A 19194-nucleotide genomic window follows, 5' to 3' on the forward strand; every position below is an offset into this window, starting at 1 on the left:
ATCATCGGTTTTTAAACACTTATTTTAATACTTTGTGAATACAGCAACTCTTAAATTATGTCAAACAGTAAATTGTAATCATTTGAAATGTCAAGCATTAAAAGTAATATCGAGTTGTGTATTACAAATATATATACTTAAATTTTTCATTATTGTAATAATATAACTGCTATAATGTAGCCTTTTATCATGACATTACTAATATATAGTTAATTCACATGATATCTGCATGAACTAAAAGATCGATGTCCATAAAGTCTGTTTTCCTGTGTATTCTGTCATACAAAATGGCAGGAAAAAAGAAAGACTTGCTTCTAGACGTAAGCTGATGTGAAATGTGAATATTAGTTATAAATAGACAGTGGTGTGGTTGTTAAAAGTGTTAACGGTACAAATGTTGATTTAGTGTATAAGATGGGTTCTCAGACGTTAGAAATATTGCGTCAAGGTATATGGGCTTCGTTAACAGGAGGGTGGTTTTATGATCCACATCAGAATTTGTTTTGCAACACCGTACATTTGTATATCTGGTTGTTTCTGCTATGCCTTCCGTTCTCAGTGTACCTGGTGAGTATCTGAACATATTCCATGTCGAGAGGTTATTGTGCTATGTTTTTTGTTGTAATCAGGTCAATATATTGTTTTTTCGCTTCATTGTAAATAATGAGTATTCATTGGTTATTGAACACATGTTCAATATATGTAAATCGTAACTTATTGGAGGTAAATCTCAACTTCTCATGGATTTGTTTTTGATCAGAAGTTTGAAAGTATTGTAATGTTTACTCTACAAATACATGTTCTTACAAATGTAATTTTTTTCAAATATGAAATTTTTTTCTGAATGATTTATAAACAAATAAAAAAATAATGAATTTCATACAATATATAGTATTGTTTGAAAAGATTTTTTTAATAATCATACAAAAGATCAAAAATAACCTAAAACTATATGCTTTTTATATATTGCGTGGAATATAAAATTTACTTTGAATGATTTCTATAACCATATTGTTTCTTAGCATCCGGCCATTTACAATATTATGTTCTTTTATGTATTATAAAAGTTATTTTGCAAATGGAGGAATGTGTAGTTTGAAAAATATAGCTTTAATTATATTCTTTGTTACAATATGTGTTATTTTTCCTCAATATATAAATTTAAATTAGAGATGATATAGACAATAGTTTGGCCAGATACCTGATACTGAATATTTGGCCCTTTGGATATTTTCTCAAATATGTCGACTTTTTCTTAAATATATCATTCACAATGACAACCCATACATTTGGTGGTAGGTTAGTTTAAATCAGTATCCGCAATTTTTAAGATTTGCTAGAATTTATCTTTCAGCATTTACTATAGTGTTTACTGCGTAAGGCTATTTTCAGACACCAGTCAAGTATACAAAGCCAAGCACAGTCGCCCGCGACTAATAAATGCAGAAAACTTGATATTCATTCATCACTATGCCACTAGTCAATTTCGTGTATATTGTGATATGATTTGCATAATGTAAACCAATGAGGTTTTTATTCTACTATCCCAAAGCTGGCCGGTAATTGAATTACTATCCAGCATCTCGGCCAATAGTGAAAAGAAGAATGGAGAGGCCACATATCGGATAGTTACCAGATATCCATGTTATCTCTAATTTAAATCTATATTACATTTATACTTTTCCTAAATATTCTATTTTATTGAAAATATAAAGTAATAAGTCTTTAGTCTATCAAAAATGACTTTGCAAATTATGTGTGGACACACAGATTATATTCTTTAAGGTAAACCATGTATGAAAGTTCTATCTTAGAACATATTGTAAAGTTAGCGATGTTTATTTAAATTTATCCTGCTATTCAGAGAATATTGGATACATTGTTCATGCATTTTAAGATTGCTTTTTTATTTATAGATGTATATATATTTTGAACTTGAAATATTGACATTTATTATTGTTGTAGTTGACATTAAAACGTTAAAAACTTAACAGTGTTTATAGACATGTAGAAGGTTCATTTTTCTTACAGTATTTCCCTCCGGCAAGTCTTGGCTGGCTGATCTACTGTGTGCTGGTGGCTGTGTTGTTTACATCACTCAAGTTAATCAACCACAGTCTTCACCACATATATGACACAAATGAACTTATTGTTGTCCAGTCTGCCAATGAGACTGGTAATTCCAATGAAAATACCGCGTAAGTACGAGTATTATTAGCTCGTTTAGTACTAGTTTGTACTTGTTGTATTATGTATGTGCATGTACAGTAGACTATATTTTTACGATTGTTTAGTTTGTTGTCATCTCTCAGGCCGGAGGAGGGTATGGAAATGCAAACACTCGGGGGCACGGCCGCACCACAGAGCGATAATGATTCTATCACATCACTGGAGTACCATAAGCCAAATAATAGTACTATAGGTATGTTATATTATAATTATTGTGTAATTTTTATTTTAACTAATTATATGTTATGATCTTAATATATTGTATACAGAATATTTTATTAACTTGTATGGTTATTCTTATAAAAGTGTTTACAGATGCTAAAATTTGCATTAAAATCATTCCATAATTATTTTTTCATTTACAGATCTCAAAGTCGATGTACATCGCAAAAACAGTTCAGAGTCGAGCGTGGATGACAGTGCGATGTCTGCGAAGCAGGTTGAAACTGTCGCTATCACGAAATCTGACCTTTGTGTGGCGCAGCCCGTTGAAGTAGCTGGACCTCTGAGATGCCGTCCAAATAGGAGCCGATCGAAATCGGGTCATCGAAGAGAACACAGAACAAAAACCAGAAGAGGACATGAACGTATTGAAGAACTCATCGCTGAAGAGCCTGGATATCCGCGAGAGAATAGCAACTTACCTATTCATATGCTCGTGGATGAAGGCCCTTTCGCGAAAGTTAGTAGAAGGTACCACGATTGTCCGCACCGCCGAGGGTCAAGTAACAAAGACTTCTTCAAAGAATGGTTATATTTGGATGGAAGTGAAGCCACTGGGGAGCCGTATCAATCTAAATTCGCACGCCAACTCAGTTCCGATTCCAGGGATAACTCTGAAATAAACGTAGGACCTCCATCCCCAAAGAAAAGGATGGCGCAGAGACGAAGGTATAACAATTATCACGACGAAAGTTGCACTAAATCGGCAATTGCATTGGCTACCGCCCAGTGTCCAGGTTCATATATGCGACGGAATTCTAATTCCACTATGTCGACGATACAATTGCCATTACTCAATTCCACTGCCCAACTGGTATCTCATATGCGGAGGCATTCCAACAATGCTGATACAGGGTTCTTCGCCAGCGTTGAGTTAGGTGAATATATGATGGTGAAAGCCGAGACGCCAGCTCTAGATACGGACAAGGCCAAGAACAAAAGTCCAGGTGTTAGAAGGATAAAAAGTGCAGCATTGGAAATAGGTTGTCCCCCACCAAGTGTGTCTAACCTATCACCTCATCCAAACAGTGCAGAGACCATTGGTGGTCAAGTGCTTAAAAATCCAAAAAGTGCAGTTATACCACCACCAAGCAAAAGTTTGACGCGCGGACCGCACCTAAATCTTTATCCCAAAAATGAGTCTGGCGAAGGCTGCAGTTATCCTTACCTAACCTATGGATCGGAAATAGTTTATCCCATAGCCGAAATATCAGATGAAATGCAAACCTCGCAAAAGGAGACGGATTTAGACTCAAGCGGAGGTAGCTACAGTGAGTATGAAGATGAGAAACAGTTTCGTGGCTTCGATTGGGAGGCTGAGCAGTCTCCAGCCTTGAGATCAAGCGACTCTGATTACGAAAATAACGGCTCTGGATCTCCTCTCCTTGATAAGTTGAATGGTATAAGGATAATACGTATAAAAAATACAAGCGATTGCAGGAAGCACTGTTGTGAAAAACCTTATCACCCAAAACATAATCCTGATTGCCCGAATGAAAAGTCGAAAGTTAGATTAAAAAAAAATAACAAAACAGATGGTAGGGCGGAGAAACAATCTAATGCATGTGTCTGTAAATATCCACCGACTAGTGAATATTTTGATAAAACGAGTGCGAGTTCAAAAGATTTATTGATAGAGAAATCAAGTTTGGAGTCTAATGAGAACGGCGAAGGGAACTCTAGCAAAATAACACAAGAAAAGAAATCTGTAGAAAAGAAGTTGTGGGACCAGGATATATCAAATACGAGTAGCAGTAGCAGTAGCGAAATAGATAGACCGGAAGACTTCAAGAATGAAAAAAATAACGTACCTGAAACAGAAGAGTCCCAATTAACATGCGATAGTAAAAGTGGAGACGAGAGAAGCGTGTATAGTTTGGATTGGTTATTTGAAGAATTACCCGTATCTAAAGAGGCTTGCTGTGTCGAAAGTTTGGGACCGGAAGAGATATTATGCCAAAAGCTTGCTGCATTGGGTGAATCCTCATCAAACGTACCAAAAAACCTAGGTGCTATCCCGAAACAGATAAAGAACTTAGCCCGCTCGCGTGCTTCCTCTCAAAAAGAGAATAAAATTAGGGATAATAGAAAAGAGAAAGATGATAATCAAACAGAAGAGAAGATATTGATGGATGCAGTTGAAGCTCAAGCAGCCTTAGTGCAAGGGTTGGAATGTCTGTTCGCTGCAACCAATGCTAATACCGTGGTTATGCCTACTACCAATCGAGAAGATAGATCTCGTAGTCACAGGCAAAGTATTAGAGGAGAAAGAGATAGCACACACAAAACTAGGAAGCGTTCCATAGAAGAGGTTGCACAAACATCTACAAGTACCTTGCTTCCAACATCAATGCCTCTTTTAGCTGCTTTTCTTAATTCTCGAGTTGACTTCATGCCTTGTTGCGTGCCAGATAACCAAACACCAGTAGAAGGACCACCTCCAGAAGACGGTCAAAGATTAAGGCCTCTGATGGATAGAAACCACAGAAATAGAGTTAGAAAGATAAAACGTTCTACGCGTCAGCGAAATAATCCGTCGCTCCAGAACGCGTCAGATAAAAAAGAAAAACCAAATACGACAGAAAATCCAAGCTCCAATAATGTTCATTTTGCCACATCCTTCGAAGATACCAGTGACGGAGCGATACACTGCTTTATGGACGAATATGGTAATTGGATGTCTTATACCTTCGACAAAAACAGTTCAAGCAGAACACAATCGCAAGCCATTCCTCTACCAGAAAAGGAAGACGCTACCAGAGTTAATGAAGTGAAGCCAACTGACAATGCAGAAAATTCTCAAGAGACCGCTGGTGAGGGAAGTTGTGGTTCCTTGGAATCGGAAGCTGCTAACAGTGAAAGTATAGCAAAGCCAAAAAGAGGTGACAGTATAGATCAAAGCTCCTCAAACCAAGGAAGCAACAACCCCTTACTGTCTAGCACCAATAACGTGTCGACTATCGTTCCCATCAATACAAATAGTTCAAATAAACGTTTTTACGTGTTTGATGGAGGAACCGGGTCGCATGCAGATCAGCCGAGATCTCCTGTCGCTTACGTGACTGATAGTTTGTTAGAACAAATAGAAGCAGAAAGACAATCAAGAATGGGGTTGCCCAGTATGCACATAAATTTCCTTATGAATCAACAGAGATCTCAGCAACAGGCACAGCAACAAGCAGAAAACACTTCCACCCATATACCGAGCTTAATGCCTTCGATAGGCGAGGAAAGTGGAGAGATTAATATAAGAAATAAGTTGACAAAACTATTAGAAGATCTAGACAAAGTAAACAAACCAAAATCTAAGAGTTACTACAAGTTTAAGTTATGGAAATGGTTCGAAATAAAGGTCACCATGGATCGGTTGAAATTAATGGCGTTATTCGACAGGAATCTGACCTTCAAAGAGACTTTTATATCGATCATGTTGGCGGTTTGTGTCGCAGTGCTGGGCTCTATGGTGTTAAACCTTGGATTCTATAGAGATATATACGCCTTTTGGTTTTGTTTCATAATGGCTGGAAGTCAGTATTCCCTTCTGAAGAGTGTCCAGCCCGATTCTGCTTCACCTGTTCACGGTTTCAACAAAATGGTAGTGTTCTCAAGGCCCGTTTACTTCTGTTTGTGTACGGCGATACTTTGTGCAGTTCATACTCAACTGCAGGACGTTCCGCAGAGTGAAGATAATCATGAACGTACAAAACGATGCGCGGATAACGCAAACACGCTAACTATTTACGGTGTAGAATTTCGTGAACGTGATTTTTTATATGTGATCCAAGAAATTATATCAAAGTTCCTATTATTTTTTCCACTTGCCTTCAGTTTAGGTTTGTTCCCTCAAGTTAATACGTTCATTATGTATCTCTTAGAACAAGTGGATATGCACGTCTTCGGCGGTAACGCGACCAGCAGTTTGAGTGCTGCGGTGTATTGCGTGTTCCGATCGTTTGTTGCTATTTGTGCACTTTACGGTTTCGCTTATAGCGGGCTCGTTGAAGGAAAAAAGTCCCAGCACCAAAAGCACAACATACTCTTCTCTCTGTTCTGCGGACTTCTGGTGCCAATAGCATATCACTTAAGTAGAAGTGCAAGTGATTACACTCTCATATGGAATTTAATTAAAAAACATTTGCTGCCACCCGAGCTCTATGTGGTCCACACTTCGGAATGTTCTCCCGAACTCGAGAAGAATGATGCCAACGCTTTGACGGAAGAACAGAAAATCGATTCAGAGAGTAACATATCGAAACAGAACTCAATAGGATCTTCAGCCTCGAAGATCAATTTCAGTTCGGAAACTAATATAGCCAAAAACCAAAAGAGATCCCACGCTTCTAGCATTAGTTCGCTAAAGATGGATCCGAGAGGTGATACTATGAATTCGACGATGTCACTTAAAGATAGATTAGAAACACCCACAGAGGGAGAAGATAAAAGCAGGGATTCAAACACATTGAACTCCAACATTAATAAACACGATGAAAAGTCGGACGAAGATATGGAAGATCCATTGCCAAAGAAATTACAAGCGACTGTGAACGCGAGATTGAAAAATGACGTCATAGTTTGCATATTTCTTGGACTCTCTGTGTTTGGCCTACACTGCACCACTGTCTTTACAACACTAAGACCTCAGCTGAATACGGTAATTATTTCATATTGTACTATTTTTATGCTTCACATGCTCCTTACAATGATCAGAAATATTGTAAGTCGAACAAACACCGCGGCGGACTATGGCATTGCCCTCTTTATCCTAGTATTTGTAAAAAAGAAAGTGTATTATAGTAAGATTTAATCAGGATTAGATATAATCCTTATAATTTATAACCGTCTCAGGGTTATAATTTAGACCAACTTTTGTAATTGGCTTTGAACGCTCATAGATATTTCTTATTATTGCAAATTCAGTTAATTTTCGGTCCTTCTTCTAACATCATGACTTCGCCAGGTGTTGTGGATAATAGCTGGTATACTCGGCTGGGTGCTTCACTACCTGACGCCTCAGCTTCGTAAGCAACAACCCTGGCTGTGCTTAGCGGGGCCCGTGCTGCGGCAACACGAACACGCCCAGTTTGAAGTCACTGAACCAGCTAGACTTATGTACTTCGAGCGAGTGAGTAGATCACGCTACGGATAGTGAAGATGTTTCTTAGTAATACATTGTCACGTGTTGCTGCATATATATCTGACAGCGCATTATCATAAAATATTATCAACGTTTCACTCGATTTCATGTTGTTTAAAAAAAGATGACTTCTTGAACAGATATTCGTATACCTGTGTTTCCTGGAGAGGAACGTTCTGTATCCGGCGGTAGTCATAGCAGCGACAACGCAGGATGCGCCCGCCATTGCAGAGAAATATGGAGACGCGGTCGGCGCTCTAATCATATGTGTATGCGCCCTTAAGTGTGAGTATGTCCTATTATAATAATGTTTTTGTCCTCTTTCAAGTTATTATTTCAATATCTCTTGATTCCAGGCCTACGAAACGCTTATTCGGATCCAGACAGTCAATACCTGATACTAGTGTTCGCGGTTCTTGTCTTCCAAAGAGACCTCAGCAGCCAGAAGGTGTCCGAGACCTTCCTCGTCGACTACTTCATTATGGCCATCGTTTTTAATAAAGTTTACGAGTTCCTCTTGAAGGTAGGCTGCCTTATACAGTGTGTTCATATTGACACTAACTCGTCGCTCATCTGTTTATGAAATTGTAACTGATCGTTATTTGAACATGATCGATTATATCACGGAAATAGAAGTCAAAACAACTATTGGTCGATTCCTTATATTTGTTTTCCCTGACTTTGGCTTTCCAAAAAATTTTGCGCATGTTCTTTTACAATAATTACAAAATGATATTTAAGATTTTAGCGAGCATTCATTTAAATGGAACTGATATTTTCGGATTACTCCGCGTTTCTATTATTTTAAAACCTGCATACTCCAACGTTTCGGTTACTTTGCAGCGACCGTGACCACGTTTGATGCTCGTCTGAGACATATGCCGCTACTAGTCGCATAGCAGTTGCTGTATAGTAATTATTAGTTTCTATATTAAAGTGTTTCGCCTCAGATCCAGTTCGTGGTGACGTACATTGCTCCGTGGCAGATCACTTGGGGCAGCGCCTTCCACGCGTTCGCTCAGCCCTTCTCTGTGCCTCACTCCGCCATGCTGTTCCTACAAGCGGCACTATCCGCGCTGCTGTCCTCGCCGCTCACACCCGCACTAGGTATGACACACACACATACACATCAAGTGTACACTCATTGTAAGTCTACACCCACACGCATAAACACACACATACTACACATTGTATGGGAACGAAGATGTGTGGGTAGTTCTGAATATAGACTTCAAATGTTATACCGCGCGTTGCACCACTTATGTGGTTACTTGCACTGAAGTCACATGAGATTATCTTTAAACAGCCATATTTCATGTATATTACTGTATGGGTGTGTTGGCAGGGAGCGCGATATTTATGACGTCATACGTCAGACCTGTCAAGTTCTGGGAAAGGGATTACAATACGAAGAGAGTCGACCAGAGCAACACGCGGCTTTCGTCACAATTGGAACGGAATTTGGGATCTGGTGAGTACAACCGGTGGACACGGCTATTGAATATCATTTAATGTCCGAGTAACCAATGTTTGTTCCGGGCAGTTGATTGTTATAAGAGCAAACTTTAGCGCAACATTGTATCTCTTTGCCACACACACATAAACTTCTCGTAATACTATCATACAAATGAGATCTGAGATACATGTTCCCCTTATTCGCATCTCGCAGCCTATGGTCATACAGCTGGTCATTAGTTTTCTCGAGTTGAGGAATTTTGTGGATTTGATCGAGTCGATATGAGATAATGAGCCTGCTGCAGAAATACTCACTCAGGAACTGAGAATTATTAAAGGATGTGGACTATGGATATCTATCGCGGCTTATCGAACAAAGCTAGGTCATTGGTCTACAGTATATCTGTGGTTAATATATTTTAAAATTTTCCTCAAAAAAGCAATTTTCTGCAAAATATTTCTACTTGGGTACATTGCTATTCCTCATACGGAGACTCCAAGATCAAACATCTACGCCATTGTGCATTGTTCGCCATAGATTATTAACATGATGTACTGTTAGTTGAAACAAAATGAATTACATTTGAATAAAACAGTTCTAACCCCGAGCGGAAATCTCTCAATATGTTTTCCATTCGGTCAGAGAGGGAAACTATCACATATATTTTTGTATCCAAAAAAAAAAAACAATATTTTTTTTAGTTGTCTTAAACCGAAGTATTATGTCCTCATTACAGACGACAATAACCTGAACTCTATCTTCTACGAGCATCTGACGCGCTCGCTGCAGCACTACCTGTGCGGAGACCTCATGTTGGGTCGCTGGGGCCAAGTTCAACAAGGAGACTGCTTCGGTATGCACATCGTGGAACATACTTACTAATACAAATCCCTTACGGGACATTTGATTCATTGTGAAGATTTCGATAAGCTCTCGTAGATCATCGCTATATACAATAATAATAAGTCAAAACTCATCAGTAGTTTTTTAATTAAATAACAGTTAACATAAATTAATAAAAACGAATATTACTAAAATGAGCTTACTTATTTCAAACTACCGTCACTTCGCAGTGTTGGCTTCCGACTACCTGAACTGTCTGGTGCACATAGTGGAGATGGGAAATGGGCTGGTTTCGTTCCAATTGAGGGGCCTCGAGTTCAGGGGGACTTATTGCCAACAACGAGAGGTAGAAGCTATATCCGAGGGGCCCGAGGAGAGTACTGGTGAGATTATTCTATACTAATATATGCACCGTTTTATCACATTGAATCTGTATTGTTTTCAAAGGGTCACGCGCGGGTGGTTCCCTTGGAAGCATTGAGACGGTTGTGTTATGATCGACAATAGATGGCGCTGTTTGTGGTCAGCGCGTGTAAACGTGCACGAAGGTTTATTATAATGGTGTGTGTCTGTTCTTGTAGAGGGGGTGTGCGGCGGGCGGTGGTCGTGCGGGGGCGGAGTCCTGTCCCCCGGCTCGTGGTGGGCGCTCCGCTGGCTGGCCTGGCAATTGGCAGCGGCTCGCTACGTTCTAGAAGGGTACTCCGTCACCGACAACAGCGCCGTCAGTATGTTGCAGGTGTTCGACTTCCGGAAGGTGCTGCTCACTTATTACGTCAAGGTCCGTATACAAATAGCGAGTTTTTAAATCTTATATGTAACGTACAAGGAAATGAGTATGAGAGAAGTTTGCAAGTATATTTGTAACAGCAAAATAATGTCTTGCTATAACGTCTGAATGATTTAAAAGCAAGACATTCGTTGGAACGTACCATATATATATGCGTGGGAAGAGAATATTATTTTTAATTAATTCATTTTTTTGTCACTGTCCTCTACCACTTTGTATTTTTGTAAATTAACCCAGGGTTTAGTATAGCAACACTCGAAATGCCAATGTAGAATAAAAGACGTTATGAAAACGACGGTTGTGTCTGCCGGATATAACTCAGATTTTGTATTGTCGACCTTCAGTGCTATCTGTCTCCCACACATATATATGAACAAAAAGGGACAGCATGTCTTCTGTCTCACGATGACACATGGTTTCTTGCCCAATTTATTTTATGTATATCTATGTATGTATAATATCTAAATCTCTTTTTTTTCGTTCTCTCTTTTTACTATTCCTACACCACATACCTTACCTAGTTTCCTCTATCAAAGGGGTTTCTGGTAGAGATCTCTTGTGAGAGATAAGTTATCCTTTGTGCATCACATTTCTTTTATAATATTGTAACTATTTCTACTTTTGGTACATAAATAAATAAATAAATAATGTGTGTTCGCAGAGTATAATATACTACACCATACAATCGAGTAAACTGGACGAGTGGCTGTCGTCCCCCGAGCTGGCGGATGCCCTCAGACCGATGTCGGAGAGGTCGTTCGTTGACCTCGACCCTATCTTCAACGTCAACCTGGACGAGGACTACGACTTCCGCGCATCTGGCATCACCAAGTGAGGGCACTCGACACTTGACCGAAGTTTCCTTAAATTATAAGTCGAGATTCGACTCCGCGTCACTCACAATCTGTTTGGAGTGCACCTTGCATCCACGAGTTATATGTGTGGCTGCTGCTGCTTGCTGTGGTTATGTTCTTAATATTGAAACAATGTATCAAACAATGTATTTTGTATTCCATACATTATATATATTGAGTTCAAGTTATGACCCCGTGTTCATCTCTCACGTGTTCATGTTATCAGGAGTCGTTTCTGCGCCGTGTACCAGGAGTGGGTGGTCCACTGCAGCGCGCGGCGGGGCCCGGGCTGGAGGCGGAGGGCTTCGACGCGGGACTCGCCCTTAGTGACGCTGTGCTTCGCCCTCAGCCTATTGGGACGCCGGGCCCTGGCCGCCGCGCAGCACCTGTCGGCCTCCAGGTATAACCTCACCACCTGTACTATTATTACATAACAACTAAATCCCTCTATTGCGGTTGTTTTCGTTAAATATTGATATTTTTTCATATCATTTAGTCTATATTTGTCTGTTTTGTGTATTAAACAGTTCGTTATAATATCTTTCAACCATTAGTCTACTACAGTATCCAATTCTCTCTCTCTCTCAGAGCCATGTCATCTATGTTCATACACACAATATTGATCCTTCTGTGTTGCTCCGTTATAACTTCCGGCTCGTGATGGTTTGTGGTGTTTATTCCTCTATCTCACAAAAACGCTGAACGTCTTTCAATGAACCTGTTCCCCGTCTTAGCTTACTCCATAGAATAATATGGACTATAGTGAAGTCCTTCATTCGCTTCGTGTCAGGTTATGTGTAGCAGACTACACATGTCAGACTACACATGTAGCCGCCGATGTTCTCTGTACCTGTAGTTTCGACGCACTATAAATTTCTCTCTGGACAGAGTTTCAATATTATCGAACTAAGTTCAAGTTAGAAACTAGTATGTATATAAACCGGAAGTGGTGTGATCGCCAGCAGTGTGGAGTTCTTCCTGTACGGGCTGCACTCGCTGTTCAAGGGCGACTTCCGCATCACGTGCTCGCGGGACGAGTGGGTGTTCAGCGACGTGACGCTCCTACACTCCGTCTTGGCGCCCGCCGTTAAAATGGCGCTCAAGCTACACCAGGTGACACACGTATAGGGTTGGATCACATCAGACACTGCGAGGTGATGGTGGGAAGAGGAAAGGGCGACCGGCTCTCTCGCTCTTCAGACGAAACGCAGACATCAAAGACTTCCCCGTCGAGCTGCAGCTGCTCGACCACAGCTCGGCTCTACCAGCTTAAAGATATATATACATGAGTGTGGACCGTGTGCCGATGCCGAAGTCTCGAGACACTTGTATGTTTTATGATAGGAAATTATATTTTATTGTAAATTAAAGTAACATATAACATTTCTCGTGACACGCGTTCTATGTGACCGACACACGCTGCACACTCAGAATATTCCCGGTACATGTTGATCTGCTAAAGTCCACGGGTACTCGCCGCCGCGGCCGTGTCATTGTTGCACTGTGGACGGTTAATTTTCCTTAGCTGACGTTAAGAACAGTTTAAACTGCATCCAGTTTTTGAAGTGTCACGTCGCCAATTTTTGGTTATAAAGTTGATAGTCCAAAGACAAAACGTAGTTAGAGCTTAAATTATTTGATTCGTTAATATTTTTTGTTGAAAACAACACCAACTGACAGACATACCCGTCTCGTCTCCGTGATCACGCTTGCTGCTAAGTAACCGAAACGTCGGGATTATGTAGTTAAAAGAGACGAAACCTCTCAGCATTCCATGGAATCACGGTGCGGGTGCCGGGTCCACGTTGCAGGGAGTGGAGCTTCAACAGTGCCTGGGACTTGCGACCCAGGTGTAGGTTTAAGTGGCCCCTATCTAACGCGCGTTAAACGCTCACCGCTACCGTCCAAGCTCCTCTCTCCACCCAACCCAATTTGAAAAAAAAAACTATTAAGGCGTAGAATCGCGTATTAAATCCGAAAATATTTCAATGGCTACTCGCGGAAGTCTTAGATCTTATCATATATTTTGGTTGTGTGTTATGTCAGGATCACTTCATGTTCCCTGAGGAGTATTGTAGCAGTGCCGCCTTGTACGCCGCTATATCCTCCCACTCCCAGCGACTGGTCATCTGTCATGAAGCGGCCCCGGCCTGGAGGTACAACGTGCTGAGGGGAGCGCCACATCTACTGGCTCTCAGGTACATATATATATTATTACAAACGAGATCCGAATCGAGTTTCTTAAAAATAATACTCGATACAGTTTCACTATTAATTTAATAAAGCAACGCGACGAAACAATTGGAAAAGAAAAAAATTCAACTCTGACGACTTTAAGATTACCGTGAAATGAATCTGATCACGGCGCAGACGAGAGATATAACCACCGGCCAGATCTGCGCTCGATTATTCGATCCCGGCGAGCCGACGAGCGTCACGACTAGTTTGAAAATTGTTTATACTGTTCTGTCAATTTCATAACCAAACACTGGGAGTCATTTCTGACCTGTCCGTGAGCTATAGTAGGTCGTGTGTAAAGTCGACCTCGAGTCCTCGTAACCTGCAGCGCTAATAGTTTTCTGCGTCCCCAGACACGTGGTGGACGAGGGCAACGACGACTACAAGATCATCATGCTGAACAAGCGCCATCTGGGGTTCCGCGTCATCAAGCTGAACAGGGAGTGCGTGCGGGGACTGTGGGCCGGCCAGCAACAGGAGCTGGTGTACCTCCGCAACAGGAACCCCGAGAGGGGGTCCATACAGAACGCTAAGCAGGTGACGGATGTATATATACGGTCCAGAAGTCCGCGACCGCCTGGTTACGGAAATAAAAACAAAAACACACATAGGTCATGCTTTATGACTATGAAGCCTGAATCAGACGGCAGACTATTAAGTTACAAATATTCAATACAATGAAGTGCAAAAATAGTGTAATTTTCATAAAATTTTTGGCCTCATCGAAATGACCGCCCTTGTTTTAAATTATTTCTTCACAAATTCTATTCATTCTTTTGATTGATTCAGCGAAGTATTCTGGGCCCAGAGACTTCCACTCATTTTGTAAATGTTGCCACACCTGTGCTGAGCTCGATGGACACCGACTTTTAACTCTTCTATCAAGCTCTTCCCGCACTGATTTTACAGGCGATAGATTTGGTAACGGTCCCCCCCCCCCTCCTTATTCACCCGGCACGTTTCTTATTTCTGCGTGTCTTAATATACTACAATATATTCTTACCTGCAATATGATGCCAGCGGTCAAGCAGGTTCCATGAGACGTCTCAGGCGAAGTGAACCTTCCACACCAAGTTCCAACGCACTCAGCATGTGTCCATCGCTCGACTAATTCTCAGTTCGTTCCAGGCGCTCCGTAATATCATCAACTCGTCGTGCGACCAGCCCATCGGGTATCCCATCTACGTGTCGCCTCTCACGACGTCGTACGCGGACACGTCTCCCGCCCTGTGTTCGTTGTTGGGGGGCTCCGTTAGCGTCCGGGCGCTCCGGGGCGCAGCCGCCGGTCTCTGGAGAAGGTCACTCATCAAACATTCTGTTATAATACACCTCCAGACAACAACTACTCGCTGAACCCATTGTCTCACTATACTTAATTTTTTTTTTCTCGTATATTTTTATTATTGCATATATTCTTGTAAAGTCCTATTTCATCATTGTGTGTATGTTAATCACCTGCTTGTATTACGTCCTTCCGATATCAATATTGCTTCAGGATCCGTCGTCGCTGTGGCGAGGGTTGCTCCAGCGGCGCGTGCGAGGCGGCGGCGGCGGAGGCTGGCCGGGCCAGGACACCCGCGGCCAGAGGCAACACACAACAACATAACGGTTAGTAGAGAAGACACGCACACACACACACACACGTCAACACACACATTACTCAATATAATCACGGTACAGACCCACACATGAACTACAGCTACACGCGATAAATGTTCTATAATACTCATAATCGCTTGACGCACGTCACTACATCACGTTAACCTAATCTACAAGTATATAGTTCTGATGAGTGAACCCCTCCCCTCCCCCAGCTCCCCCCCGCGGCACCCTCGGCGCGGGGAAGCCGGCCTCGTCGACGTTAGCGTCTCTGGCAGGCCTGCTGAGGGAGTACTCCCACGAGAGACACGAGGACACACGTGCGTACAGAGTGCATACATACCCATTAGACTGATTTAGAAAAAATATACATCCCGTTGAATGTTGTATGGTTAAAAGAATGCCCAAGGCCGCATGAAGCAGGGCCAGATTACTAGTAGACAATCCGTAGAATACCGGGAGCGTGTGAGCGTCTCGGGACACAGGACGAAGTTCAACGGAGCACTAACAATTATTCTACATGTTCCGCTGGAAGTCGACTGCATCCGTATTAAGTGTCGCATATATTTTCAGCATATAGCAGCACTGAGAGCGCGGGTGCGCCGCAATCTGTGACGGGGCTCCCAGCCTGTCCGCCGGCGCCCGGGGCTCCGATGGAGGACTCGAGGAGGAGGAGACGCAGTGAAGAGCGAGACGCGCGACGAGACAGGAACCGCCGCGCGCTCACACAGGTATACAGGATACGTTGCACATACAGATAATAACATTAGATATTAATAAATGAAAATAAAATATATAAGGAATCGTTGGCAGGAGATAGTGACGAGAGCCAACGAACCGACACTCGCGACGACGGGACAATAATAAACATGGAATAAACATGTCCGACAAACATAGATTATATATAAAATGTAGATAATACATTGTGTGTGTTCAGCCGACGAGCCGCGGACGAGCGAGGAGGTTGGACCGAGCCAGCAGGGACCGCCAGGACGACGGACAGGTGAGCGCTGCCCACACCAGGCTAACAGACACGTACACATACGGCGCACACACACACACACACACACACACACACACACACACACACACACACACACACACACACACACACGCGCGACCATTACAATTATAAACCAAACTCCTGGCAGGTCCGCCGAGAGCGAAAATTTTCGTAAACGCGTTACATTTATTCAGATTATATTTTCCTGCGCCTCAATGTTTTGTTACTTTGGTCAGGGTTCGACGGGTGGATGGGAGTTCGGCTACCGGGAACCGAGACGAGCGGCCAGTGCCAAGGTGAGCCGGCTGTCGGCGTATAACACGGACACGCCTCCGGGAAAAGCCCGTTGTTTACAATAGCCGCGAGACGCCGACGCGGCGGTCGATGTGAATACGCCCCTGACGGTGTTGTGTGTCCCAGGTGTCTAGTTCTCGCGAGTGCCGCGGCTCGTCGGGCTCCGAGTCCCAGTCGTCCCTGGAGTGCGGCGGGCCGCCGGCCGGGGGCGAAGCCCTACAGCTCGACCTCTCGCTGCCGGACTGCAAGATCATCGCCAACAGGAACGCCAGGCAAGAGCACTTCAAAAGGTATCCACGGTCATTTGTGTCGAACCGTTACCGGATGACGAAGACACGGACGAGCTGGTTTATAATATATTATCGGAGCTGTCTCTCCGGTGACATTTCCGCGCATTCCATAGCTCATTGAATAGCTGTGTTTCTGTCTCGTCTTCACGCGCGACACATCCCTGCAGCTCAAATTCAATGTCATAGCAAAGATCGATGATAATTTCCAGATATTTCATTAACGAAGGCACCTCCAAGGATCTGTCCAAGTTGTCCAAGGATCTGCGTCACGAGCGAGAGAGCTACAGGGAGCTGACTGGACGCTACACCGAGAAGACTGAGGCCATAGCGCTCAAGGAGACGCACTACGCCGACACGAACAGGGAGCTCGGCACCAGGAGGGACAGGAAGGAAGCGAAGAAAGACGCGAAGACCAAGACGAAGAGGACAGACAGCGGCCGGGACACGCGGAGCAGCATCAGCGTGGGCAGCAAGGTGCTGATCGTGGAACCCATGGGCGTGTACGACTGCATCAACCTGGGCAGGAGGATAGACGTGCTGTGGCCCTCCGAGTACCAGAGGGAGAGGGGCGGCAGGAACCACTGGGGCAGCTGGGTCCCGCTGGCCGGCATGGACGGAGTGGTCAGTAGATACGACACACCTACGACACATACATACACACACACAGTACAGAGTCATCAATGAGCACGCTCTGGTGTTGCCAGCTCTCATATAACCTGTTATTCCTCTCGATCCTGCTCATCACACACTCGCCCGTGTCGCAGGTGGTCCACAAGTGGATCCCCAACGCCCGCGAGCCGACCCTCCGCTCGCACGTGGACCGCAGCATCCTGCTGGTGCAGGTCGGGGACAGGTTCGTGCCGGTCGCCGAGCCTTGCGTCAGGGACCTGGGGGACGAGGTCTAGAGGGGGGGGTGTACATAACGGAATGTATATAATTGTAAATAATGTACATTGGAATCTAATCGTTAGCGGACGGAAGCGTCTCTGTATATATATATTTTTTTAATTTCCGTTTAAACTTTCGATATTTTTTTAATCATAAGCCCTAATCCGTCAATGGTCTCGGCTCGCCAAAAATTATTTTTTTGTTTTGTACTTGGTAATAATATAATTGATATAATCGGCGTGGTAGTGTTGTGGCCTGTGTTATGGCCTGTCTGTCTGTCTTCATTGTTCCCTGTATATATATTTATTATAAAGATCGTTTGTGATCAACTCGTTGATTTTTACGAATTTATGGTAATTAAATTATTGCCGGTTGATCGTTTAATATTATATTAGAATATATTGATATGTAACAATCGGAAAATGTATACAGATAAGAATTTATGAATGTTACGATACTGAAGCAAATATCTAACTAACTAAGCGCTCCGTGTTCTATCAAGCTCGACTTGACGCTTTTCAAATCTATCGTCATCGTATTTCCTACAGCGTCTAACCTACGAATGGCCTCTAAGAGCATTGCGATCGGGTAAAATGAGATTTCGTACAAAACGAAGCAGTTACACAACTTTACTTTATATGATTCGTGTCGGCGGGAGCACGCTAGAGTTTTATATTATTTCGCAAGTTGCCTTAATATATTTTAGACTGATTTTTATAATGAACGTGTCCGGAACGAGTGAACGAGGTAGGACTCTCACATACACTTAAAACCTGTACTTATAAACTATCGTGTGCGGAACCTCACAAGGGCTTAACCATGAGAGGCATAGAAATAAGGACATGTCAGAAAGAATATGCTCCGCTATCAAAACAGCGAGGCGTTTTAATAATGATACGGTGTTATAATTTTGCTTGTCGTAAATAAATCACACACTAGTTTAACATCGACGTAAAGGAAAGCACAATCCGTCCAGAAAGATGTGTTTTCGGCACATGCGGAGCTAATGATGTACAACTAAATGTTATTGCACAATGTTATTGTTACTACATATCGAAATTAATATGTCTCAAACCGACGCGCGACGGGCGACACGCCGCGGCCGCGAGAGTTGGCATCCGTTGAATAAGTTATCGATACTACGACGTGGCCTCAATAAACTGGTACATGCAAAATGTTTTTTATTTCAATCCCGTTACGAGTCAAACAATCAGCTTCATTTCGTTATTTAACGTACATTGTTCGAGGTACAGTTTCAGATTTGTTTCTCAATGTCAGCGTTACTTCCAGCAATGTCATACAAAATGGCTGAAGCCAGTATTTATAGTTTTCAAACAGAAGTAGATACTTAAATGTT

General features: G+C 42.5%; 1 protein-coding gene across 7 annotated transcripts; it reads left to right on the plus strand.

The window, feature by feature from the left end:
• The first annotated feature begins 84 nt into the window (after nucleotides 1-84).
• Nucleotides 85-19012, plus strand: LOC116770934 (protein pecanex). 7 transcript variants are annotated; one of them, XM_061520798.1, is made up of 26 exons: nucleotides 85-567; nucleotides 2032-2198; nucleotides 2295-2422; nucleotides 2595-7102; nucleotides 7409-7573; nucleotides 7726-7870; nucleotides 7942-8108; nucleotides 8536-8692; nucleotides 8931-9056; nucleotides 9778-9894; nucleotides 10115-10267; nucleotides 10466-10662; nucleotides 11333-11502; nucleotides 11752-11925; nucleotides 12488-12638; nucleotides 13572-13723; nucleotides 14117-14300; nucleotides 14892-15061; nucleotides 15259-15371; nucleotides 15578-15682; nucleotides 15936-16093; nucleotides 16300-16365; nucleotides 16602-16661; nucleotides 16786-16949; nucleotides 17159-17570; nucleotides 17714-19012. In XM_061520798.1, exons 1-26 carry the CDS (start codon nucleotides 415-417, stop codon nucleotides 17852-17854), a joined length of 8403 nt encoding a protein of 2800 aa, XP_061376782.1. In that variant the 5' UTR covers nucleotides 85-414; the 3' UTR covers nucleotides 17855-19012. The 7 variants fall into 7 exon arrangements, with proteins under 7 accessions (XP_061376782.1, XP_061376785.1, XP_061376783.1 ...); XM_061520801.1 differs by having other exon boundaries at nucleotides 16786-16931; XM_061520799.1 differs by having other exon boundaries at nucleotides 12491-12638.
• Nucleotides 19013-19194: the final 182 nt, after the last annotated feature.

This window comes from Danaus plexippus, chromosome 7, assembly GCF_018135715.1.
Source record: "Danaus plexippus chromosome 7, MEX_DaPlex, whole genome shotgun sequence".
Lineage (NCBI taxonomy): Eukaryota > Metazoa > Arthropoda > Insecta > Lepidoptera > Nymphalidae > Danaus > Danaus plexippus.

Excerpts from the sequence above, each read along its gene's own strand:
- LOC116770934 (XM_061520798.1), top strand. The coding sequence starts at position 415 with ATGGGTTCTCAGACGTTAGAAATATTGCGTCAAGGTATATGGGCTTCG. Across the intron at positions 8,693-8,930 it reads GCCGCTCACACCCGCACTAG|GGAGCGCGATATTTATGACG; the intron begins GTATGACACACA and ends GTGTGTTGGCAG. Across the intron at positions 11,926-12,487 it reads CAGCACCTGTCGGCCTCCAG|CAGTGTGGAGTTCTTCCTGT; the intron begins GTATAACCTCAC and ends TGTGATCGCCAG.